This window comes from Chaetomium fimeti (genome assembly GCF_033439085.1).
Source record: "Chaetomium fimeti strain CBS 168.71 chromosome Unknown B0H64scaffold_1, whole genome shotgun sequence".
In the NCBI taxonomy this organism is placed as follows: domain Eukaryota; kingdom Fungi; phylum Ascomycota; class Sordariomycetes; order Sordariales; family Chaetomiaceae; genus Chaetomium; species Chaetomium fimeti.
The window spans coordinates 1,162,350-1,184,666 of record NW_026944329.1 but is presented as its reverse complement, the minus strand read 5'-3'; the positions used below and the strand labels follow the sequence as shown (position 1 = coordinate 1,184,666).

The 22,317-nt window shown below is 57.5% G+C and overlaps 9 protein-coding genes across 9 annotated transcripts; 4 read left to right on the top strand and 5 right to left on the bottom strand.

Annotated features, from left to right (window-relative positions):
* Position 1: 1 nt before the first annotated feature.
* Positions 2–2,495, bottom strand: B0H64DRAFT_380074 (Noc2p family-domain-containing protein). The gene has a single exon (XM_062802713.1). The coding sequence runs from the start codon at positions 2,418–2,420 to the stop codon at positions 39–41; it is 2,382 nt and encodes a 793-aa protein (XP_062663661.1). The 5' UTR covers positions 2,421–2,495; the 3' UTR covers positions 2–38.
* Positions 2,496–2,617: 122 nt separating this feature from the next.
* Positions 2,618–3,612, top strand: B0H64DRAFT_380069 (ESCRT-1 complex, Vps28 subunit; the record flags this gene model as incomplete). The annotated part of the gene is made up of 4 exons (XM_062802712.1): positions 2,618–2,708; positions 2,773–2,857; positions 2,919–3,155; positions 3,220–3,612. Exons 2-4 carry the CDS (start codon positions 2,774–2,776, stop codon positions 3,607–3,609), a joined length of 711 nt encoding a protein of 236 aa, XP_062663660.1. The 5' UTR covers positions 2,618–2,708; position 2,773.
* Positions 3,613–3,627: 15 nt separating this feature from the next.
* B0H64DRAFT_7789 (uncharacterized protein) lies at positions 3,628–5,379 on the bottom strand. Its single transcript, XM_062808742.1, has one exon. It carries the CDS (start codon positions 5,152–5,154, stop codon positions 3,646–3,648), a length of 1,509 nt encoding a protein of 502 aa, XP_062663659.1. The 5' UTR covers positions 5,155–5,379; the 3' UTR covers positions 3,628–3,645.
* A 127-nt stretch (positions 5,380–5,506) lies between these two features.
* Positions 5,507–9,505, top strand: B0H64DRAFT_7784 (uncharacterized protein). The gene is made up of 2 exons (XM_062808741.1): positions 5,507–8,712; positions 8,768–9,505. The coding sequence occupies exons 1-2, from the start codon at positions 5,750–5,752 to the stop codon at positions 9,381–9,383; spliced, it is 3,579 nt and encodes a 1,192-aa protein (XP_062663658.1). The 5' UTR covers positions 5,507–5,749; the 3' UTR covers positions 9,384–9,505.
* A 505-nt stretch (positions 9,506–10,010) lies between these two features.
* Positions 10,011–12,447, bottom strand: B0H64DRAFT_333429 (uncharacterized protein). Its single transcript, XM_062801080.1, has 4 exons — positions 12,150–12,447; positions 10,729–12,091; positions 10,337–10,639; positions 10,011–10,291 (listed from the first exon to the last, which is right to left on the bottom strand). Exons 1-4 carry the CDS (start codon positions 12,180–12,182, stop codon positions 10,092–10,094), a joined length of 1,899 nt encoding a protein of 632 aa, XP_062663657.1. The 5' UTR covers positions 12,183–12,447; the 3' UTR covers positions 10,011–10,091.
* A 457-nt stretch (positions 12,448–12,904) lies between these two features.
* B0H64DRAFT_369428 (uncharacterized protein) lies at positions 12,905–13,641 on the bottom strand (the record flags this gene model as incomplete). The annotated part of the gene is made up of 2 exons (XM_062802031.1): positions 12,905–13,132; positions 13,498–13,641. 2 exons carry the CDS (start codon positions 13,639–13,641, stop codon positions 12,905–12,907), a joined length of 372 nt encoding a protein of 123 aa, XP_062663656.1.
* Positions 13,642–15,923: 2,282 nt separating this feature from the next.
* B0H64DRAFT_351601 (heterokaryon incompatibility protein-domain-containing protein) lies at positions 15,924–18,542 on the top strand (the record flags this gene model as incomplete). Its single annotated transcript, XM_062801468.1, has 3 exons — positions 15,924–16,351; positions 16,413–16,536; positions 16,582–18,542. The coding sequence occupies 3 exons, from the start codon at positions 15,924–15,926 to the stop codon at positions 18,184–18,186; spliced, it is 2,157 nt and encodes a 718-aa protein (XP_062663655.1). The 3' UTR covers positions 18,187–18,542.
* Positions 18,543–18,549: 7 nt separating this feature from the next.
* On the top strand, positions 18,550–20,201 carry B0H64DRAFT_448226 (RNase P subunit p30-domain-containing protein). The gene has a single exon (XM_062807045.1). It carries the CDS (start codon positions 18,728–18,730, stop codon positions 19,820–19,822), a length of 1,095 nt encoding a protein of 364 aa, XP_062663654.1. The 5' UTR covers positions 18,550–18,727; the 3' UTR covers positions 19,823–20,201.
* Positions 20,162–21,649, bottom strand: B0H64DRAFT_7715 (uncharacterized protein). Its single transcript, XM_062808736.1, has 2 exons — positions 21,282–21,649; positions 20,162–21,228 (listed from the first exon to the last, which is right to left on the bottom strand). Exons 1-2 carry the CDS (start codon positions 21,336–21,338, stop codon positions 20,209–20,211), a joined length of 1,077 nt encoding a protein of 358 aa, XP_062663653.1. The 5' UTR covers positions 21,339–21,649; the 3' UTR covers positions 20,162–20,208.
* Positions 21,650–22,317: the final 668 nt, after the last annotated feature.

The following is a 22,317-nucleotide window of genomic DNA, read 5'->3' as shown; positions in this document are numbered from 1 at the left end:
GCGCTAGTATCTTCTCACAGGTGATATAAAAGACATGTCTACTCATCCTCTTCTTCCTCCTCATCCTCATCCTCGTCTTCTTCCTCTTCCTCCCCTTCACTTTCCTCCTCGTCCTCTCCCTCCAATTCATCTTCATCACTTTCCTCAGCATCCTCATCATCCCCACTGTCCGCATCATCACCACCATCCAACGCCTCCCTCTCCTCCTTCCGCTTCTTATCCTCCTCCTTGCGCGCCTCCTCCACCATCCGCTGGTGCTCGGCCCTCAACTTCCGCTGCGACACGACAAACGCGCCGAGCGGCGTGCGCTCCCAGTCAAGATCCTTCAAGAACGCCTCAACCTGGGCGCGGTCCTTGGGCGCAAACTCGACCTTAGCCCTCTTCTCCTCGACAAACTTGGCGTTGGCCTCGAGCTTCTGCACGAGCAGGACCAAGGCGGCGGCCATCTTGCCGTTCTTATTACCGCGACCGGGCTTGCGGCTCTCCTTGAGCCAGCGCTTGAGGGCGATGACGACGGGGAGGGCGAACTCGGGGAACGCGACGCTGCGCGACCAGAGCACGAAGAACTCGGCGAGCAGCTCGACGACCTGGTCGCCGACGCCGTCCTGGTAGACGCGCGTGCGCAGGTACGACTTGGGCGCCTTGTAGGCGACGGCGAAGTCGAGCGGCCGCAGCGTCGACGACTTGGGCGGCTTCTTCATCTCGGCCGAGCCGAGCACCTCGAGCAGCGCCGACGCCAGCGGGATGTACGTGTCGGTCGCCCGCGAGAGGCGCAGGAGCGAGCGGATCAGCTGGAAGCGGAGCGGGAAGTAGAGCGCGGTGGGGATGAGGCGCATCGCGCCGAGGGTGACTTGGACGAGAGGGTAGATGAGGAGCTTCAGCTGGCTTTCTTTGCCGGCCTCGGCTTCCTTGAGGGGGCTGCAGTGCTCCGAGAGGACGCACGACCAGAAGTCGAGCGAGTGCACGTATTGCCAGTTGTAGACGGCGCGGTATGAGTCGTTCTTGTTGTTGACGATGCTGTTCCGGAGGTGGATGGCGAGCTGGCGGATCGAGGCGAAAGCCGTTGTGTAGCCCAGGCCCTGGTCGAGGCCCCAGAGTTCGGCGGCTGAGTTCTTCATGAGGTTAATGCCCTGGATGGTGTTGGCGTTTGTGAGACGGCTGCCCTGGACCAGCCCTTGATAGGCGGCTTTTAGGACGACTTCTCTAACGGCCTTGTCGCCGATAACCACCAGACGACGGATTACTAGGAACGCTGTTATCCTAGTGGTATCGGAGCTCGCAGACTGGGACCAGAAGGCAACGACGGTTTTTATGAGCATCTTGAGAACTTTCCTGAAGGAAAGGAGATACGGCAGAAGCGGTTGCAGCGCCGATAATGTGAGTTTGAGCGTCGCCTCATCTGATAATGTACCGAGCAGCCGAATAATAGAGGCCGCAAAGCTCTTGATGAGCATCGACAACGTCTTGAACTTTTTGCCCTCAGTTTGGACATACACCTTGCCCGCGGCGGATTCCTTAACTGGGACATGGTGTTGAAGGACGTCGGGAATCCCCTTGAGTGCAACAACGACGATATCGTGGAATGCCTCCGGGCTCGTGATGCTGTATCTTTGCGGGTTCTCCTCGTCCGTCTCGTTCAAATGGGCTGCGCAGCGGAAAGCGATAACGACCTGGCGGGCGGCCCTGAGTGAGCGTGTCGCATCCATTGAGGCCTTCCACCTCGCAACCATGGCTTGTGTAAGCTCCCTGTCGTCTCCGTCGTCCTCCTTGGCACCCTTCTTGTCTTTCTTCTGCTTCTTCTTGGGTTGTTCATCTTCCTCTTCGCTGCCGCTGAGCTCGTCAACCTCGGCGAGATCTGCGTTCTCGTCGAAATCTAGCGCTTCTGGGTCGTTCTCCTTTAGGAACTTGTAGAAATCTGGGTCGTTTTCGGCGAGCGCGTCCATGGCGCTCTTGGACATGCCCAGATCCTCCGCGTCGCTGATATCGTCGGCGTCGGGCTCGTCGTCGCTGCCCAGGGGCTCGTCATTGTCCGAGATCTCGGGTTCGCTACCGCTCTCCTCGGCCCCATCTACTTGAACACCGGCCTCGCCCCGCTTGCGTTTCCCTAGGCTTGCAGAAGACTTGGTCTTCTCCTTGGACTTGGTATCGAGGATTTCGAAGCCGCCCTTGAAGAAGTCGTCGACGCTCATCTCGTTGGTCTTTGCACCGGGCTTCTTGCTGACAACCTTCTTCTCGCCATTGGCCTCGCCGCCAGGCCCCTTGTAGAATTCGTCATCTTGCGATCGCTTGGCCTTCTTCTTGTCCTTAATCTGCTGTCGCTGCTTAATCTTGGCGACCGTTTTCCTCTTTTCCAGGACACCCTTGAGATGATTCTTCTCGAATTTCTTGGTCGCCTTCAGGTTCTTCTTTGAGGCCACCATTGTGGGCGACAGGTGCGCTCGGGACGCAGTGTGCGATTTAATTAAGCAATTGGGGCTGGTTGACAGGGGAGTTCATCTGAGGTCCTGAACTTTTTTTCAAGACTCGCGAACCGAGTTCCTTATCGCGGGGTCTTATCGACAAAATGCTAGACGCTAAACCTTGAGTGGAATAGTGCTCTGATCGTCACCCCTCCACCTCCAACGTGCCAACCCAGCCGCGTCACTGTGTTTCTCGGCATCATCGCCCGATAACGATAGCAGCTCCTCGTCATAGGTACCTTGCTCAGTGTCAGTCTTGCATTCTATTTCACGAGACGGACGATAAGCTGAACCCACGGCACCTAACCGTCAGTATGATACCACGGCAGCCTTACGCGCCAACACCGCACAGCTATGTACCGAATTCGACGCTATCGGCAACCATAAACCTCGACGAGGTGCGCGCAACGGTGCCCCGCACTCACCTTCCTCTCGGCCACTGACCGAACGGTGACGCAGGAGGTCAAGCTCGCCGACACACGCGCCGAGCGCGACTTGCAGGACTCCCTCGCCGAGATCTTTAGCATCATCGTTACGATCGACGAGCTTGAGAAGGCGTTCCTCAAAGATGCCATCCCCGAGGCCGATTACACCGAGATCTGCGAACGGTCGCTGAAACAATACAAGTCACTGGTCGCCGACGAGACAGTTGCAAAGGCATTCGTGGGGTTGGAGGAGTTTAAGGCTGAGTGGGATGTATGACTTGACACTAGATCGACAGACTGGCTTGCTCAAGGATACTGACCGGTTGATCACACAGCTCGAAGTCCCCCGCGCAACGGAGAGAATACGAGTGGGCATGCCCTCAACTGCCGTAACGGCCAGCTCTGGCGCCGCCCCTACACCGGCCACGTCGGGAAACACCAGCGGCACGCTGATTCTGGAAGCGACGCAAGATTTTATTACATTCTTAGACGCGCTACGGTTGGGGTTGCTGGCGAAGGACCAACTGCACCCCCTCCTGACAGACGTAATCCAGTCGGTGAACAAGGTGACGGACCGGGACTTCGAGAACAGGGGCAAGATTGTGCAGTGGCTTATCACGCTGAACCAGATGAAGGCGACGGAGGAGTTGGGCGAGGACCAGGCGCGGGAGTTGGAGCTAGACATCAACTCAGCATATCAGGGATTCAAGAGCACCCTTTCATAAACACATGGTTCCATATGACCCCCGTGATCATTTTGATTACACCAAAAACGTCCAAAAGCTCGGGTATACAAACTCTTCCTCGAATATCCTCCTCACCTGCTCCAGCACAAACCTCTCCACCTTGCCCACATTCTTCAGGCTCTGCCTTCCACTCTCCCGTTCCCCAATCTCACTCTCCACCCTAATCTCCTGCAACAACCCCCCAAGCTTGGTGTTTCCCGACTTTTCAGCCCGCCCAGCCTGCTTCTGCTGCCCAGACCCCTGGCTCTGTCCCCGCCCCTGCCCCTGTCCCTCATCAGGAGACAAGCCCTCCTCATCCCCGACAGCGGCGACCGCATCCTCGGGGCTCAAGAAACAAAAATGCACGCGCTTCCTGATCTTGGCCAAAACGCCGACGCCGTCGAAGGTCAGGCCCGTGATGCTCAGGCGCACGGGGATGCCGACGAAGCTGGGCATCGGGTAGTCCAGCAGGATGTCGGCCGTCAGCAGCAGCTTGACGTCGCCGGCGTAGCGGATCCGGAAGACGGCCTGCATGTCGTCGATGCGGGGCTCGCGCAGCCGCGGATGGCCGTCGTCGTCGTCGTCGTTGGGCTGCTGTTCGCTGGGGCCGCTGCCGGCTTTGGTGGAGCTGGCGCTGGTGCCGGTGCCGGCGCCACCGTCGATTGCTGAGCCCGGGACCTTGGACGTCTTGTCGCGGGTCGGGGGCCGCGAGGCGTCGGCGGAGGTTGGTGCTAGGGTCGAGACGCTGTGTTTCTCCTTTAAGGAGGGGACGCCTAGGGTGGATGATGTGGGTGGTGCGAGGGTGTTGGTTTGGTTGAAGTCTGCGACGGAGATGGAGCCCTGGGATGGGTTGCGGCTATGCCTCCGTTCAGGGTGTTCAGGGTGTTGGCGAGGGCTGGTGCCAGGTCCGCCAAGGTTGGCAAAGTGGTTGAGGTTCGGCACGGAGGAGCTATGCCCATGGCCTTCGAGCCAGTTGGCGGTGCTGAGGTGCTGGGCGCCGGCTACTGCCGCGAGAGGTGTTTGCGTTCCCGAAAGCCCACCCCCCAAGTGTGAGTGGAAGTAATGCAAGTTGGAAGTCCCACCGGAAATCCCAGGTGTCGACACACGCATGAACGGATTGCCCATGTCCCCGTTGCGTAAGCTTCCTACCCCAGGACCGTTGGGACCGCCGAACATAAGGTGCGGAGGAAGACGACCGGGGCTCCGAGCACCACCACCTAGGCTCTCCACATCGGTTGTTGGCCGGTGGCGCTCGTCCTGGTCCTGTGTAAGATTGTTTGCGGCATCATCTTCTTCCGAATCGTCAGAATCTAGATCGGAATCGACATCGTCCTCGTAAAAGTCTGGTAGCGGGTCGGTAATATCCTTGAGCTCAACCTCTGGTGGAATGGCTCCAAACTGGAAATCGTGAACCGTGACAGATTTGATGAAGCGTGGTAGCGGGACCGACTGAAACTTGGTGTGAATGAAGTCCCGGATTTGGTCCGCCAGTTCCTGCCCGTCGGGTCCGCCCGTGACCGTCTCCCAGTTAAGGTCTATCGACATGGAAAATGTGTTGCGAGTTTACCGTTTCGAGCTTGATTAATTAATGTGTGGTGAATTCGCAAAGCTGCAGGGCGCGTGTTGGTTGGGTACTTATCGCCAAAGCGCATCTCAGAAACTCACACTTGAAATACTTGATCCGGAACGAACAGTAAGAGCGTGCGGTGGGAATGATGCCGTAAAATCAGCAAAAATAGGATATGTTAGAATTGTGTAGTTATATAATGGATGGTTTGTTCCTGACGCTCCATCTCAACTCCCAACTTCCAAATCGTCACGCACCCTAACCCTGGGTAGCTGTGAAGTGCCGGGTTCAACGACTCCACACCTTAGCTCGCTCCCCCCGGCGTCGTCCCGGGCAACGACACGCTCATCAATCAACAGGTCGCAACTGCCATCTCCACAATCAGTTCTTTCACCGCACCGAGTCGCTGTTGCAGCCAAAATCAGCACCCCCAAGTTTGTTGATTTTGGTCACCGCTTTCTAGACATTTTTACGTGTAATTGGTCGTGGGAGTACCTTCCTTCTCTCCCAATTACTCCTCCCTTCCATTTTGCATCACTACCATTACGATACACCTAATTAGCATAAACCACCATGGATGCGCTGTCACCGCCGAAGAGGATGACGCGCGCCCGGGCTGCGGCAAAGTCAACCGAGCCCGCCGCAAAGCCTACCCGCGTTGTTACGGCTGCCGCCAAGGCCAAGACTACCCGCAATCCATCCACTAGTACCACAACGAGGACGACACTCAAGAGGAAGAGCCCGTCTGATGACGAGGAAGACAACCACGAGATGCAGCCGGCCAAGAAGATGACCGTTGTTGCCTCAAAATCTGTTCGGGGCCGCGGCCGCCCGAAGAAGGCCGCCGTCGAGGAGCCGGCACCAGAGCCGACACCGGAACCAGCAGCCGCAACAACCGTCCGGACTCGTGGGAGACCCAAGAAGATCACGGAAGGCCCCCCTGAGGAGTCTGCGAAGGCCACCAAGACAACCCGTACCAAGAAGGCCACGGAGGAGGGCAAGGCTACCATCACTGAACCCGTCAAGAAAACTACCCGTGGCCGGCCGGCAGGGACAACGACGACAACAACTACCAAGGGCCCAGCAAAGTCAACTGTCAAGAAAACAGTCAAGTTTGAGGAGCCCGAGAAGGAAAACATGGCGCCGCCTACGGCCGCGACACGGAAGGCTGTGACCAAGGCCTCGGCGCCTACCCCCACGACTGGCCTGCGCGGAAAGCCAGTCCGTAAAGCAGCCTCCTCTACAACTACCCGCGCCGCCCGCAGCACCCGAACAACGGCTGGCTCGGCCGACCCAAGCGACAAGGCGGAGAAGCCGATGCCGCTGAGCCCTAAGAAGGTCAACCAGTTGACGGTGAACCGCGTCGAATCCGATGATGAGCTGGGTATGGACGAGAAAATTCCGGTCCGGCGCTTCAAAAAGCTCCCGATCAAGCCGACCCCTAGGAGCGACAAGCCGGCAAAGGCCCTAGCCCTTGTACTGGTAGAGAATGACGAAAATGCAATCGAGATCAACCGGTCAGAGCCGGAGACCAACCATATGTTGGCCACACCGGCCAAGCGTATGCCGGCGTCTCCCTGGAAGGGCAGCATTCAGTCGCCAGCCAAGCGCGTCGAGGGGCTTCTCTTCCCATCGTCAGCGCCGCAGGTCGACGGAAAGACACCGCAGGTCACGACCAAGGCAGGGCTTCTTCAATCCCCTGCGAAGAGGCAACCGCTCAACTTGAATCCCCTTGGGGCTGACATCACTAGCGGATCGGGAATGTCACCCGTCAAGCTATCATTCCTCTCTTCGCCGGCGAAACGACCACCTGTTTCCCCCATCAAACCTTTGCCCCGGCACATCGAAGAGGAGGAACCCATGCATCAAACTCCCGCTCCTAAGCCCACGCTGCTCGCCAGCCCCTTGCCGCGCGAAACGCTCGACGACTCCGAGGAAGCGCATCGCGCCGCAGACGAGGATGTTGATGACGATGAAGCTATGCCTGATTCACCCACGAGACTCAGCTTTCCGGGTCGACTGTCAGCTGTTCTACCACGTCATGCGGATCCGGCGTTGACACCACCAATGCCGGCGACGCCGGAAGAGGTGTCACAGGCCGAAGTTGAGGAACGTTCCGTTGAGAACGGCGTTGAGGGAGGCGATGAACTTGACGTTGAGGGAGGCGACGACCTTGAAGATTTGGAACAGCCCATAGTCCCGGAGGACCCCCTAGTTGAGGTCCCGGCTGCTGAACCCGTCAGTACAACTCCTCCGGCGTCTCCCAGGGCCGCCAACCCCATGTTCGGGCTTCGAGAGAAGGACCTCCATCCCTACGACTCGGACTCTGAAGACGAATCACCGGTAAAACACGGGAAGTCCACCTCCGCCTTCAGTACTCTGCCGGCCACCCCGTGTCCCACTTCGGGGAGGAAGCTCAAGGCACTGCGGTCGGCAAGTCGGAGCACGGCCAAGAAGACCCGAGCGGAAGATACACTTGGATTCACCCCCCTTGCGCAGCAGCTTAGTGGGTGGACCGCCGGCCCGAGCCCTCTGAAAACCGGCGCGCATTCCGCTTCACCGATCGGCTTCGCGGCAGTCGATAGCCAGGAACAAACCGCCTCCCCTACGCGCAAAGCGGTCTCTACCCCGACGGAGCCAAGGCAGAACACATTCTTTGAGGATCAAATGCACATGCAACCAGAAGCTATGGAGGTCGAAGAAGATGCAGCCACGGAAGTAGAGGACAACGATGACTTGGTGCTGGAAGACCTCTCATTTACCGAAGAGGACATGGAACTGGCCGCGGAGGCGAATGAGATGTCGCTGGTGGAAAAGGAACACGTCAGTCACGGCGACGAAGACCATGACGACTCGGTTTCGGAAGCCAGTCAGGAGTATGGCGACGAAAACGCGATCCCCGTGGAACCCACGGCGACCGCAGGCAATCCCGTGCATGCGCCGGCAATCCCGCCCGTCACTCCCCAGCGGGTGATTTGCCGCGAAGTCCACACCGTCGCCAAGGTGCCCCTCAAGCCCGCAGATGACTCCACGCCTCGGCCCAAGGCCGTGAACCGCAGGCACAGTGCGCGACTCCCCCCTACGAGGCGGTCAACTAGGCTTTCCACGGCAAGTTCGTGCTCGTCTAGCACGAAAGACGACATTGTGCCCTCTGAGGATGAGGCCGAGGCGCAGCCTAAGCCTGTTGCTCCCGTGACGCCGCAAAAGCAGGACATTTGGTCCACGATGGGCACACCCGCCCGGACTCCGCACCGTGACCTCAATCCAGCTCTTCTCCGCGGGGCTGTGGTGTTTGTGGATGTTCACACCAGCGAGGGCGCCGATGCCAGCAGCGTCTTTGTGGACCTCTTGACGCAGATGGGCGCTCGTTGTGTTAAAACATGGTCATGGAACCCCAATAACTCGTCAGAGACTGGCGCGGATTCCAGAGTTGGAATCACCCATGTGGTTTTCAAAGATGGTGGCAAACGCACAATGGAGAAGGTTCGCGAGAGCCGCGGTGTGGTGCAGTGTGTGGGTGTCACCTGGGTCTTGGAGTGAGTACTTTCTCAGATGCCCGATGTTTGGAGTGGTGCTAACGTACGCCATTAGTTGCGAACGTGACAATAAGTGGCTCGAGGAGGCACCGTACTACATCGACGCCTCGTTCGTTCCACGCGGCGGTGCGCGCCGGCGCAAGAGCATGGAGCCCCGAGCCATCTCCAACCTCAACGGTACGCTAGTGCAATCACGCAATGGCCGCAACTCGCAAGCTGCGCCCAGCAACCGCCGTGCCAGCGGCTTGTGGGTTCGGTCCCCCGAGAAACCCCAAAACGACGACGCGGAGCGCGACGGCCAGGACAAAGAGGAGGCCGACGACGAGGATGAAGAGATGGAGTGGAGCTCGCTCACCCCAGTGCCTAAGACGCCGGCTCCCGAGGCCATTGCGCGCTACGCGGCCAACGTTAGCCCTGGCCTGACCACTCCGTCTAGCGTCGGCAGTGTTGACAGCGAGAACACACTCGAGCTTGATGAGGATGATCACGGCCGCCACATGCGCACCTGCCCGCCCAAGCGCACCGCCTTTGTCGAGCCGGGCCACGGCATCCTGGGCAAGGAGAGGGATGAGAGCGTGCACATGCGGCTGATGGCCGCCCGCCGGAAGAGCTTGCAATTTGCGCCCAAGGTCGGGAGCCCGTTGGCGAAGGCCTGGAAGGCGTGGAACTAGACGGAGGTGGTTGGGTTGTATGACATTGTAGTTTTTTGTTCTTTATAATTGTGTGGCGGGGGTTTCTTTTGGTTTTGGAGCTGGTTGGGAAAGCATCAACTGTACCGAACCAGGCGGACAGTGTCACTCATTTTAGACTTGGAGTCGCCCAGTGGATTCGGGTTGGCTTTGGATGGGAGTTGGCGTTTACTGGTATTGTGTTTTAGCCAAAATGTGTTAGACAGGACTGCATTAAGCAACGGTTTAGCTGTTATTCGTGGCGTGCCTTGGCCTTGACTTGGTGGATAACAATAGCGAGCGGAGTGAGTAGCTGCGAAGATGATGGGATGATGGCGTTGGGGTCCGTTGGGGTCCGTTGCTGCACTTGCTTGGTTTTTTCTCAGTTTCACGGCAGACCATGTTAGCTATCGTTGGAGTAGTGTTTTCGGCTACTTATGCACAACTTGAGCAACCTCCGTGGTCAACAACCGGCATGAACTTGCGGAAGCAGGCATCGAATGCTTTGGCCGTTCCTTTTCTCCATCCAATTGACTTCGATAATTGTTACCTAAAAGTAATAAACCCCAAGAAAACGCCCCGCTATGCGCTGCCAGTCGAGAGAGTACCCCCCCCCCCCCCCCCCCCCCCCCCCAAAAAAAAGCCTATCAACACTAACTTTACTCACTTACACATGCTGTTGTTACAATGAAGCCCACCCTTCATCCCCTCCTACACACCCGCAAACGTCGTGCCAATTACATCAGCCCCGCACACGGCCGCCCTCTCCCGCTCGCTCAGCGCGCTCGCCCACAGCCGCAGCTCCTCCACCGACACATTCTTCTCCCTCAACCACCTCAAATCAAGGCCACCAGCGCCAGCACCATTCCCATCACCATTCCCATCACCACCAATAACATTCCCCGGCCCCCCTCCTCCACCTCCCTCACCTCCCTCCCCAGCACCACCACCACCACCACCACTGCCACCCTCCTTCCCCTTCTCCCTCGACAGCATGCCAAACCGCAACCCGACCTCCGTCACGGTCACAATAATACTCACGACGATCAGGATGATGATGATCCAGGTGATGTTGCTCATCTTGGAGTCGGCGACGCTGTCGGCCAGGATGTCGGCCAGGTCGAGGAAGACGCGGCAGCGCTCGTTGAGCACGCGGATGCGCGGGTCGATCTCGAGGTACTCGCGGATGGCGACGTAGAGCGGGTGCAGGGTCGGCTCGGCGTCCCAGAAGAAGTTGGGCACGTCCAGCACGTTGGAGGCTGTTGTTAGGGGGGCGGTTAGCTGCGTTGACCGGGGGGGGTTGGTGGAGGGAGTGTGAGGGGGGGATTGTTGCTTGGTTCCTACTTACAGAGGTTGATGTCGACGCGGCTCTTGAAAAGGCGGCCGAGGATCTTGACGATCTCCGTTCGCGTCATGTTGAGCTCGCCTGTGAGGGCTAAGCGTTTGGGGACGTGCTGCGCGTCGAGCATTGTCTCGGACATGCGCTCCTCGAAGAAACAGAGCTTGGTGCTCTGCGCGATGGCGTGGCTGATGGTCAGCTTGACCATGTGGTCTGACCGGGGGAGGAGCGTGATCATGTCGTTGAAGACGCGGGGGCGCTTGACGTCGGGACTGTATTCGAAGTGGAATTCCTCCGTCTCGAAATCATTCTCGTCAAGCGTGTTTGTCGCGAGATTGATACCCGTCTCGTTCTCGGCGAAGGTCAGGTCGGCGAGGATGTCTTTCTCTTGGCGCTCGGTGAAATTCCAAAATACCACCACACCGTATGAGTATACAAACATCTCGCCAAAGTTCTTCGCGTCCGGGACCAGGCGGTTGATGGGGCTGACCGTCACATGCTCATGCTCGTGGTCGTGGTCGCCGTCGGCGGTAGGCGAGCGCTCAAGCGTGTCCGGGGCGCTCGCCACTTGCTGTAGGAGGGGTTCGGCACCCGGACTGTTATCAAGCCCTTGCACGCCATAGGCGTACTCGTCCCAATAGCCTTCGTGCTCGTCCCTGCGCTCGCTACGCTCAATCTCGAGGTCAAGGACGGTCTTGCCCGTCCCTGGCGTCTTCAGGACGGGACGGCTCCTCAGCCGATAACCCTCGGTACCCGGGAGAAGCGGGAGGTGGTATACCGCGTACAAACAGTCGTCGTACAGCTTTGTTTTGGCCTCGTGCGTCTTCCGCAAAAACTCGGCCGTCGCCTTCATCTTGTACGATTGGGCGGTGCAGTAGGCTGTCAACCGTGACACCTTCTCCCCGCGCTGTAACTTGGGCAACCGCTCCGCATAGCTCTTCCCGCGAATTCCACCTCGCTTCCTCAGTACGTCCAATTCCTCGTCCTTGAGCGGGCGATTCTCGTCCTCGCGACGAAGCAGCGACACCCGGCGCGCCAACTCTTCGTCACTCTCTATTTCTTCGTCCCCAGCCTCAGGCGCCTCGGGGATCAGCACGAGCTTCTCGCTAATTTTGGTTGTTCGCGAAGGAACGATCTGTTGGCCGGTGCGGGCGGAGGCGAGCGTGGGCAGGCCGCCTTGGCTGCTTCGTCGCATCGCCATGGCGCGCGTTGGGCGCGGCGCTGGGGGCACCCTCGGCTGGCCCGAGGGTATGTCGGACGAATATTGCAGGACATTGTCGACGGAGACGAGGCGACTGCTCGGTCGGGCGGGGCTTGGGGTGGCTCGTTGGGGTCCCCCTCGTGGTTGAGGTCGCTCTCGGGAGTCGGTCACCTAGAGGGCCACAAGTTAACCAACGCTGTCACCAGGGGAAAGCCGGATCTCGACTCACCAAGACTGAGGCACCCCTTTTAGCGGAGGCCATGATGGGCGAGTGGCGCTTCTGGCGCGAGCCAGCGTTCTGGGGCGTGTGAGTTTGTTGGAGGATTGTGATCGGTCAATTGATCGAGTGCAACGGCGCAGTTCAACGAGAGCCTCTGTCTTCTCTTAACATTCACCCATTGGGTTCATTATCGCCCACAATCCTGCGGCTAGTCGATGCTGTGGTTTATCGGGTGAAGCTGCCTTTGGGTTCTTGAATTACCACATGCAGCAATCGAGTCCTTGCTCAATGCATAAGTAACTTCCTTTTCGGCCCTGGCTGCAGCGGCCCCAGATTTCCGAAAGGCCAAGCGACGTCATTCCACAGGCCCCACCCCCTTCCTCAACGGTTGCGCCCCACAGCAGAGAGGATAAGCTCGACAGGAAGCTGTTGAATCCTGGACAAGTCGAGTATCTGTAGTTTATGTTTAATGGCTTAGAGAGAGGTATCGAGTGTGTGTTCTCATATGTTCCATACAAATATCACAAGGAACAAATATCTTGACTTCCGCGTGGCGGTCAAGAGCCACTGGGACCCAGAATACCTGGCATCTTTTGTCCAAGGTTCAGTTTTGGACCGAGACTGTCAAGCAGAGCTAGATTGATCCGAAAAAACAGCAGACCAAAACACGCGAAACCACCCCCATCTCACTCGAAGCCCGCCCACAGAAGCCGTCGTAGCCCATCTTGAAAACCGAGCATATGTACACCACAAGACTTCAAAGATCAAAGCATCCGTCCGTTCCGCCCTCTGCCCGCCCCATTAGCCGCAAAGAAAGCCATGGTGGGCAAACGCCCCCAAGAAGCGGTTCCCATCGCATAAACAGTAAACAGCTCAACAAGAACCAATCCGTCAATATCGCCGTAAAGTCCCCAACGCCTTTTCTGCGCCATGCGCCTCGCCCTCTCCCCGTCCTGGTACCCGGGGGTGGCATCTAGATCGTCGCAGGAGGTCTAGCTCATTCAACAGTATCCTCCCCAATCTAATCTCCTTCTTATCCATATCTCATCGGTTCGTTCGGTTTCGGTGTTCCTTGACCCCATCCCTGGTGCCCGGGCGGTCCAGGAGGAGGCTGTTGCATGTGTACTCCTTGCCCCCCCTGTCCTCTGAGCGCCTGAACATCGGGTCGGTGCGTGAGAGGCTGCCTGAAGTTGCAAACGCGGCACGAAACGTCTTCGTATCCCTTAATCGACAGTGGGATCACGGGCTGTGATGCGATGCGACCGAGTTAGCGCTGCAGCTGACAACGGTGGAGGCCGCGTGGCCGACGGCCGGGCACCGGGTGGGGAGTGGGGAGCCATCCAAAATCGAGACTTACAATGAAGCAAAAGGTGAACCAAGGGTTCGACTTGACGACTGACCCCGAGTAGTTGCCGCAGTTGTAGCACCGGCAGACGAGCCCGTTGTACCCTTCCACCTCTTTGCGGAAGGTGTGCTCGCCGCAAGTGAACACGATGCACATTGTCAAGGAGATTGGCCTGATGTCGGACCGGTCGCACAATTAGAGGATAGACAGCAGGGTACGATGTCGATACGCGCAATAAGGTGTTTCGTTGGTAAGGTGTTGAAAATGACCCTTTTGTCCACGAGGCGGCGGTTTAGCCTTCAAGTTGTCTTTATTACTGGTCGGGATGTCTTCAAGCGCATGAAATGAGAAGAGATGACGACGCCAACCCTAACCCGCTTACGCAGCATTCAGCAGGAAAATGGGGCCTCGAGCCACGTGGAACCCCACTTTTACTTCGTCCTCAACCGCTGGTTTGTTCGCAAGAAAACAATTCGTATGTCGAGGCAACTCGGTACCTACCTTACCTACCTAGGTAGGCCGTGGTAACTATGCATTGATACTTCTAAGTTGTTTTTTCACTGTAGTTCAAGCTCGCGATTCTCAAACACAGGCTTCAAGAAAGGAAACCATTGAAAAGAAAGAGAAAAAAAGAAAAGAAATCCCAACGCTGAGTTCCCAAGAGGCAAAGAACACAAAATCGCGAACATCAAATCCTCACACTTCACTAGAGCCTAGAGGTACACTATGAAAAGAGTGAATTAACTCTACTCTGAGTCAACACAGGAGTAGGCCGAAGCCACCAACGGTCTAGAAACCATTGTTACAGACTTGGGGCTCTCGGTTGGGCAAACTGACTCGAAGGACCTCGCTCGTGTCCCCTTATCCACCTAGTCTTCACTGCAGACCGTACAAACGACAGTCAGATTTGAGTGCACGGCATCAGCACGGGCACTAATTCTTCAAACGTCAAAGAATTTTGATAATATAACTAGAGCCGTCTTACATACCATGTTCCCATTCGACGGAGGAACCACTAGTCCTGGTGTTGATCGAGTCAACGAGGGAACTTGTCGAGCAATCTGGATGGAACAACTGGGGAGGAAAAGCCCTACCTAGACTCATTTGTCGATGTTCCCAAACCTTATCCCAAATCTTATTCTACCGTGCAAGTAATATGAAGAATAATGCTTGCCCGCGACGTGACCTGCTTCGTCCTGACTCCTCCAACTTCCATTCCGCGTTCGTAAGGCCTGGCGAAGTAAAATTTCAAATACACGGCCATCCTCTGGCCAAAAAAAAGTTGAACTGGAATTGAAGGAAAGCAGGGAATGAAGCAGAAAGAAGAAAAGAAGAATGAATCGAACAGAAGCATTAACTAAAATGAACGGCGTAAAAGATGAATAATAAACGGAGTAAATCCCGTTTTTTTGCAGTTTTCAGGGCGGCCTTCGTTTCGTTCCTACAGTCGAGAACTCGAGGTTTCCATGGCTGACATCTGCACTAGGTGGAATTCGGTTTTCTTTTGCTCATGGGGTGCCCAGACGGCTCACATCTCACAAAGCTCAACTTTGGAATCAATGAAAACACTAAGCTGCCTACCTAGGTACCCATCTTGAGACCCCCCCGGCTAAACTGTGCTCTCCGCCCTTCTGCCAGAGCCCAACAAGTCCAGCACACTGCCCAAAGCTACCCCGACTTCTCGTTGGTTCCCAGACATAGGCCACACGAAAGTTCCAAGATATGACGACCATCGGTTAATTGGATCCCGCACCAGGACTGTGCGGTCATACAATATGCTCCTGCAGGTCTCTCCCCACTGCTACGTTCAGTTTGCTTTGGTAGATGGCCAACGACGGTCCGGGCGGGATAGTTGTGCGTCTTCAGAGGTCATCAAAGATTTGGCGAGACCCCTTTCTACTTCAATAGGCTCCTTCTATTTGGCCGCAAAACAGCAGCTGAAAAAGAAAACGGAAAAGATAGGCGTTGGGCACACTGCTGCTGATGGGTTGGGCTGAAGCGGTGGTGATGGCACCATTTCTTCCTCAGCGGGCCGCGGCTGGCTCGGCACCATTTCCAGCTTTTGTTGATTCGAGCAGCTTCCGCGGTCTTCGAGATATTTTGGCCCGCGTTTTTCGATGTGATGCCAGGTTTCGTGGAGCCGGCTCATTGGCAACTGAGCAGGTTGGGCAGCTTAGGTTGGGGGCTGTGATATGTGGAGGTGGGAGAAGAGGTGATGACTGATTGGGCGTCAAGCCTTTCGGGCTCGAGTCTCGACGAAGATATGTGAGTGCCTGGATTCACAGAATCTATATGGGATGGCGTGTTCTGGCCTAGATGTACTCAGTTTCCTTTTCCTTTTCCCAGTCAGCAGCTCTGCAACCGTTCTCCCATCCCGCTTCATCAAACCCCGAGTCCGTCATCTGCAACTTTGGACGTGATAGCTAGCTGCCACCATCATGCCACACGGCGAGCAGAAGAAGGCCGCACCGCCCACGGCGACATTCGAGTATTCGCTCCTTGAGCTTGACCCTCGTCAGGTGCGACTGATAACGCTGTCACCAGGGGTTGGGGGGGAACCGCTTGCCTGCAAGGTTGAGGTTCTTGAGTTCAACTCTGATCTCCACAAAACGTACGACGTACTCTCCTACGCCTGGGGTGACAAGGAGGACCAACAGACTATCACTGTTGAAGGGGGCGCCGGCTTCGAGATCACGATTAGGAAGAACCTATGGCTCGCCTTGCGCCGCATCCGAGATCGGGGAGAAACCGGGAGACTCTGGGTTGATGCGATTTGCATCAACCAGGATAAGAAGTCAGAGGAGAAAAGCCAGCAGGTTGAGAGGATTGGTGACATGTACAAACACTGCAGGAAGTGTATCGTCTGGTACGACATTTCAGCTCAAGATGCATGCCACTCTGTCTCTGCTATATGCTAACAGCGACAGGTTGGGGGAATTCCCGGTGTCTACTCCTCCGACACGAGGGGTCTCTAAAGCGGTGGAGCTTCTCAAGATGTTTGCCGAGTGCGACCCAAGGGATGACTCGTCGAGAGAGAGCGCGCACGCACTGGTGGACAAGGAGGAGACCGACAAGCAAACTTGGCCCGATGGGAAGCATGTGTTCGAGCTCGAATGCTTCTGCACAAAAGACAATCGCACCGACGTCAGCGACGATTACAAAGACAGGTTCGAAGCTTTGACCACACTTCTGAACCTCGAATGGTGGAGGCGCACCTGGGTCATCCAGGAGCTCACTCTCCCCGGCGAGCTCGACTTGTTGGTCGACAGCGAATCGCTGCCTTATAAGACGCTGGAGGATGCTGTCTTGCGGTTGACTCGGCATTCCTTGCTCGCGTGCTGCAAGAACCACAGACTTGGCCTCCGTGGGCTAGGGTTCGAGGCGGTGGTGACCATCGAGGAGCGGCTCCATTCCATGATTCTAGCACGTCAATACCGGTTGGACGGAAAGGACATCACCTTCGCCCATTTGAGAAGACGCTTCTGCGGGTCCGAGGCCTCGTGGAAGCGGGACTCTTTCTACGGGCTCCTTGGTATCGTTACCAAAACAAAACTTTTCACTCCCGACTACAAGCTGCCCCTGCGGACAGCCATCACCGACGCAACTTTTGGCTGTGTCAAGTTAGAGGAAGATGGGGCCGAGCTCCTTCTCGGAGAGCGACTCTTCCGCGACCAAAACCCATATCGGAGGCTTCACGTACCCTCTTGGGTATCGGACGCCTGCTTCTGCACCTTCCCTCCGAAGTGGGCCCTGATGGAGCGGCGCAGACTCGGCATCTACTCGTCATTCGCCACAGACAATTCCGAGTCAGATAAGGAAAGGAAGGCGTTTGTTGGCAGTCTAACAAAGAGCAAGAACGCCCTTCTCCTAACCAAGTCCTGCCAAGTTGCAACGATCAAAGATCTTGGTTGCATCTTGGTAGACGAGAAGCAGTGGAAGTATGTGCCGGACATCCTCGCATCATGGATGGAACTCGCTGGCATTAAACACACGTCCTGGCCTGAAGCCTCCCCGGCAAAAGATTCGCAAATGGATGTTTTCTGGAGAACAGTGATCAACAATTCGACGGAGAAGGATGGCGGCAGTCTACGGTACGGAAGGCCAACCGCGGATGGCCAAGGCTCTGACTATTCAAGACTCAGATCGCTGTGGACATCTCTTAGATTTGTTGCCTTGGGAAGAAAGTTTTGTAATGCATTGACGGCGCCGGGGACAGGGGCCGAAGCCTCCATTGAGGCCATCGACGGAAGCACACCAGTCACTGACAACCCTGGACTCGACGAGCAGTCGTTCCCCGTTGGCATGGAACCGCCCGAGTTGCATGACCTGGTTGTCGGCATGGACGCAAAGATGGTCTATCACCTCCTAGCCTGTCTCTGGGAGCGCCGACTTTTCATTACAGAAGGAGGGAAGATCGGCTTGGCCCCAAGGGACGCCGAGAAGGGCGATGAGGTCCATATCATCCCTGGATGCCCCGCTCCGTTCATTCTTCGCCGGCTTGACGACCCCAAATCTTCCGACAGTAACTTAAAGTTAGGGGACTGGGACACCGACAGCCTTCCTCAGTATATGGTTGTTGGGAACGGCTTCTTCCATGGCTTCATGGGCGGCGGCATCCCAAACGTGGCGGGCGTGGGGCCACTTGATGGAGACGGACTGCCTCGGGTGGCCGCAGTCCCCCAGGGAATCGCCATCCACTAGGTAGTATAGAAGTAGTTGGATAATGGAGTGGCTTGCGCAATCAGACGAGAATTGTATTGAAACTCTCAGATCCTCAAACGGGTATTGGGAGGGAACATCGCTTATCATGGCGCTGAACCTGCTATTTGAAAATATTCGAGTGAGGCGGGTGACGCTGAGGGAGCGGAAGACAACGACTGGGCGTTTCTGTGGAGGTGTGGACGTTGTTATGGAGGAGGATGACTAACGTTTTAATGCTTCTCTTTCGAAGTACACTACATGTCAGCAAACATGCTCTAAAATACCGACACTTTGTACTTCAAGTTAGCGAGGTACATCCTACCAATACTCCCTAACGTTGACGGCAATGGAGGTCGGTGATCGGAGTTAAGCGAGAAGCTTGGCAGCCCTGCAGCAAGCGGGCCGAGACCTGCTTGGACCCACCACAGCAACGAGATGTCTTCTCGCCCCGCAGACTCCAACTTCAAAAAAGCTGCCGCTGCTTTCCGATCGTCCACATCCAATCACCATCAGCAACGGACACGGCCTCACCCACCAGACCATGCTCTACGACCTCAACATCGCCTGGTCACCGGGCACACCGGCCGCCGACCTCGAGCGCACTCTCAAGTTCGCCAAAAACCTCGGCTACGATGTCGTCGCCCTCAACCACATCATCTCGGGCCCCATCCCAACCCAGCCGACGCCCATCACCAACCCGATCCCGCAACTGACCCCCCCACACCCCTCCTACCCAGGCGGCGGCACAGCAGCAACAACAACAGCAACAAAAACAAAACCAACAATAAGCACAACCACAGCACCACCACCAACCACCACCCCCCTCCTCCCAACCACCCTCCGCCGCGCCACCCTCAGCATAACCGACCCCTCCACGACCAACTACCGCCTCGGCGACTTCGGGCGCGCCTACGACCTGGTGGCCCTGCGCCCAACCACGGAGCGCGCCTTCGCATGGGCATGCACGACGGCCTCCTCGGCGGGCGACGCGGCGGGCGCGCCCGCGCTCGTCTCGCTGGATTTGTCGGCCCCGCTGGGCTGGCACCTGCACCATAGGACGGCGATGGCGGCGGTGCAGCGCGGGGTGAGGTTTGAGGTGTGCTATGCGCAGGCGCTGAGGGCTGGGAGTGGGGCTGGGGTGGAGGCGGGGAGGGCGCGGGTGAATTTTATTGGGAATGTGCAGGCGTTGGTGAGGGCGACGAAGGGGAGGGGGGTGGTGGTTAGTAGTGAGGCGCGTGGGGTGTTGGGGCTGCGGGGGCCGGCGGATGTGGTGAATCTGATGGCGGTGTGGGGGCTGGGGCCGGAGAAGGGGTTTGCGGCGCTGGGGGAGGGGGCGAGGGCGGTGGTGGTGAATGAGGGGGTGAAGAGGCGCGGGTTTAGGGGGGTGGTGGATATTGTGAGGCCTGCGGAGGGTGGGGAGGAGATGAGGAAGGGGGGTGGGAGTGGGAATGGGAATGGGGAAGGGGAGGGTGGGAATGGGAATAAGGTCGGGAAGAAGCAGAAACAGCAGGGTCAGCAAGGGCAGAAGAGGAAAAATGAGGGCGGTGGTGGTGGCGGCGGTGGCGGCCAGACGGGGGAGGTGAGCAAGAGGCAGGCGAAAAAGATGAGGAAGGAGGCTTCCCAGTCAAAAGCCTGATGGCTTCCTGGGTCGCTGATAGGTATTTCCTTCTCCTGTATCATACCAACGGGCCAGCTGGCATTACGATACCCCTTATAGACGTGGAGATGGCGGGCAAAATTGAGGCTTCAAACCTGAAGAGACTTGCTCTTGTCTGTTCTACATTGTTTTTAAGAAATAAAAGGCACCGGGTCCACCGGGTAGGGCGGCATCGCCAACACACGCTATATACATTAACAAGAAAAGGCCAGCCGTCTCGCCGAACCAAAACCATGTACAACGGCACAATCGCCACAACACACAACAACTAATTGGTATCTAACCACGAAAAAGCAACAATGGGTATAGTCCGCCCGCTCCATCCTTCTCTTTTTTCCCCATCACGCCAGCATACACCCGACCACCTACGCGATCGGCGAGGCAGTCTGCTGGACCAGATTCCCGAGGTTCAGCTGGCTCGACAGGGTCAGGCCCGAGACAACTATGGTGGGGCCGGCGCCGGCGCCGTTGGCGACGCCCGGCGTGGTCGGGGTCGGCGTGACGATCATGGCCGACTCCATCGGGATCAGGCCCGCCACGCCGCCGAAGGCGCCCTCGGGGTTCGTGGCCGGCGTGGCGACCGGGGCGTTGACCGTGCTGGGGAGGACGAGCGTGTCGGTCAGCGAGCTGGCGGGGCCCGGCGGAGGAGCCAACGACGTGGCTGAGTCGTCGACGGCCGAGCTATCGGATACGGGCGCGCCGACGATGGGCACGGCCGACGGGTCCGCGGCCGCTGGGGGCGGCTGGGAAGACGGGAGAGGTGCGAGCGGAGTCGAGGATGGCGTGTCGGGCGTGTCGGAGAGCCCTGGGGGTGGGACGAGTTCCGGTTGGTCCGCTCCTCCCTGGCTCGGCAACGGCGCGAGAGACGAACTCGCACCCGCAGGATCAGAAGACGCGGCTGGTGTGTCCGCGGGCGGATCCGCTGGGGGAGTTGCTGCGGGATCTGATGGCGGAGTGACTGCGGGATCTGCTGGCGGAGTGACTGCCGGTGGGCTCCCAGCTTCGCTGGTCTTGCGGGCATCGTCCGGGACCGGAATCACCGTGACACCAACGCCTCCGCTAGCAACAACCACTGGAGGTGCCGCTCCCGAACCCGCGTCCCCAGCCGGCGCCGCTGATGCTGATCCACCGCCCTCAACTCCCTCCACCGCGCCGTTGGCCAAGCCCGGGCAGGCAGTGACAGTTGAAGCTGCGGCCGTGACGGTCACGGTAACCGCCGTCGCATTCGCCGCCACGCCCGAGCCTCCATCTCCCCCAACCGTGATGGTTTGCGTTTCCGTGACCGTCTGGGCGCCAGCTCCCAGGCGGTTAAACATGCTCATGAAGCCATCGGCAAGATTCGGGGTGTCGGCGGGAGCTTCCTGGCGTCGGTTGTATGCAGCGGCCTATGGAACCGTAAGTAGGTGACCTGGTTATTTACAACTAAAGTATTCCTTACCTGGGCGATTGATGCAGAGCCCAGAATGATCGCGAGTGCGTAAACACGGGGCCTCATTCTGACTTGCCCCACAACGCGACGATTCTTGCACCGTTCTCCGTTCGGCACTCTAGCGATAGTGGTTTTAAATTGGGAGACGATTGGACGTCTAGCCGTAACAGAAGCCGTACACTCAACCCGGACGATCCCTAGACATACAGGCGAACCTAGTCGTCGGTCTTGGTGGACGGGTAGCGATGATCCGATGTAAGGTTGAGGGAATGACGAAGCGTTCCTGAATCAAGAACAGCTTCCGGTGGCGTCAAAGGTGGAGGCGACAGACAAAACAGCACTGCTGTATATCAAGAACTAACTTGGGGTATCGATGTGTCGATGACCGCCAAGGAGAAGAAATGAAGGACACGCGTGGTAAAGAGTGTGGTTGAGGCAAAAACAAACCGCAAAAGAAGGGTAAGAGCACAGTAATTTGGGAGGGAAGACGGACTGGGGAGAAGGGAAAAACCTAGTAAGAAACTGGCAGTCGAAACAGACAGCAAAAGGAGAGCTTGGCGACGGTGTTTCGAACGGGCCCCATCCTCGTCCCCTTTCACCATCTCGTCGTACAGGGGAGACAGAAGAACCCAAGAAGTTCTAGACGCGCGCATCCTGCGCAAGGCGACCCTGTCTGAAAGAGAGTCTCATGGGGGTCTCGCCAAGTGGGTTCTGGGCCGATGAGGCTCAATGCTCCGCGGCCGGATCCCTGTCTGGGACTTGGGACGTTGACACCTCGTGGTGGGTTGCGGGAGAGGCGTCCCACGCCGCAAAGGGGCATGAGACGGACCCCAGACGGCTTGTGTCAGAGGTCGGCCCAAGCGAAACAGGCCACTGCGTGAGCGGCGCAGGGGGACCCGGCTGCAACAAAACCATCACGGCCCCGCGACGAGTTGCAGTTGCAGAAGGAACTGATGAAGCTTGTCAATGGAACTGTCGCCCTGCCGATACTATCATGCTGTCCATGGCGCGGGGACAGTTGAAGACAGTACAGCGTCGCAGCACG

Bases quoted from the DNA above. Each gene is read 5' to 3' on its own strand.
- B0H64DRAFT_380074 (XM_062802713.1), bottom strand. From the start codon at position 2,420: ATGGTGGCCTCAAAGAAGAACCTGAAGGCGACCAAGAAATTCGAGAAG.
- B0H64DRAFT_333429 (XM_062801080.1), bottom strand. From the start codon at position 12,182: ATGGCCTCCGCTAAAAGGGGTGCCTCAGTCTTG. The intron at 10,640-10,728 runs GTAAGTAGGAAC...CCCTAACAACAG, and splicing joins CCGCGTCGACATCAACCTCT to CCTCCAACGTGCTGGACGTG. The intron at 10,292-10,336 runs GTGGTGGTGGTG...GAGGTGGAGGAG, and splicing joins GAAGGAGGGTGGCAGTGGTG to GGGGGCCGGGGAATGTTATT.
- B0H64DRAFT_7784 (XM_062808741.1), top strand. From the start codon at position 5,750: ATGGATGCGCTGTCACCGCCGAAGAGGATGACGCGCGCCCGGGCTGCG. The intron at 8,713-8,767 runs GTGAGTACTTTC...GTACGCCATTAG, and splicing joins GGTGTCACCTGGGTCTTGGA to TTGCGAACGTGACAATAAGT.
- B0H64DRAFT_7715 (XM_062808736.1), bottom strand. From the start codon at position 21,338: ATGAGGCCCCGTGTTTACGCACTCGCGATCATTCTGGGCTCTGCATCA. The intron at 21,229-21,281 runs GTAAGGAATACT...ACGGTTCCATAG, and splicing joins GCTCTGCATCAATCGCCCAG to GCCGCTGCATACAACCGACG.
- B0H64DRAFT_7789 (XM_062808742.1), bottom strand. From the start codon at position 5,154: ATGTCGATAGACCTTAACTGGGAGACGGTCACGGGCGGACCCGACGGG.
- B0H64DRAFT_448226 (XM_062807045.1), top strand. From the start codon at position 18,728: ATGCTCTACGACCTCAACATCGCCTGGTCACCGGGCACACCGGCCGCC.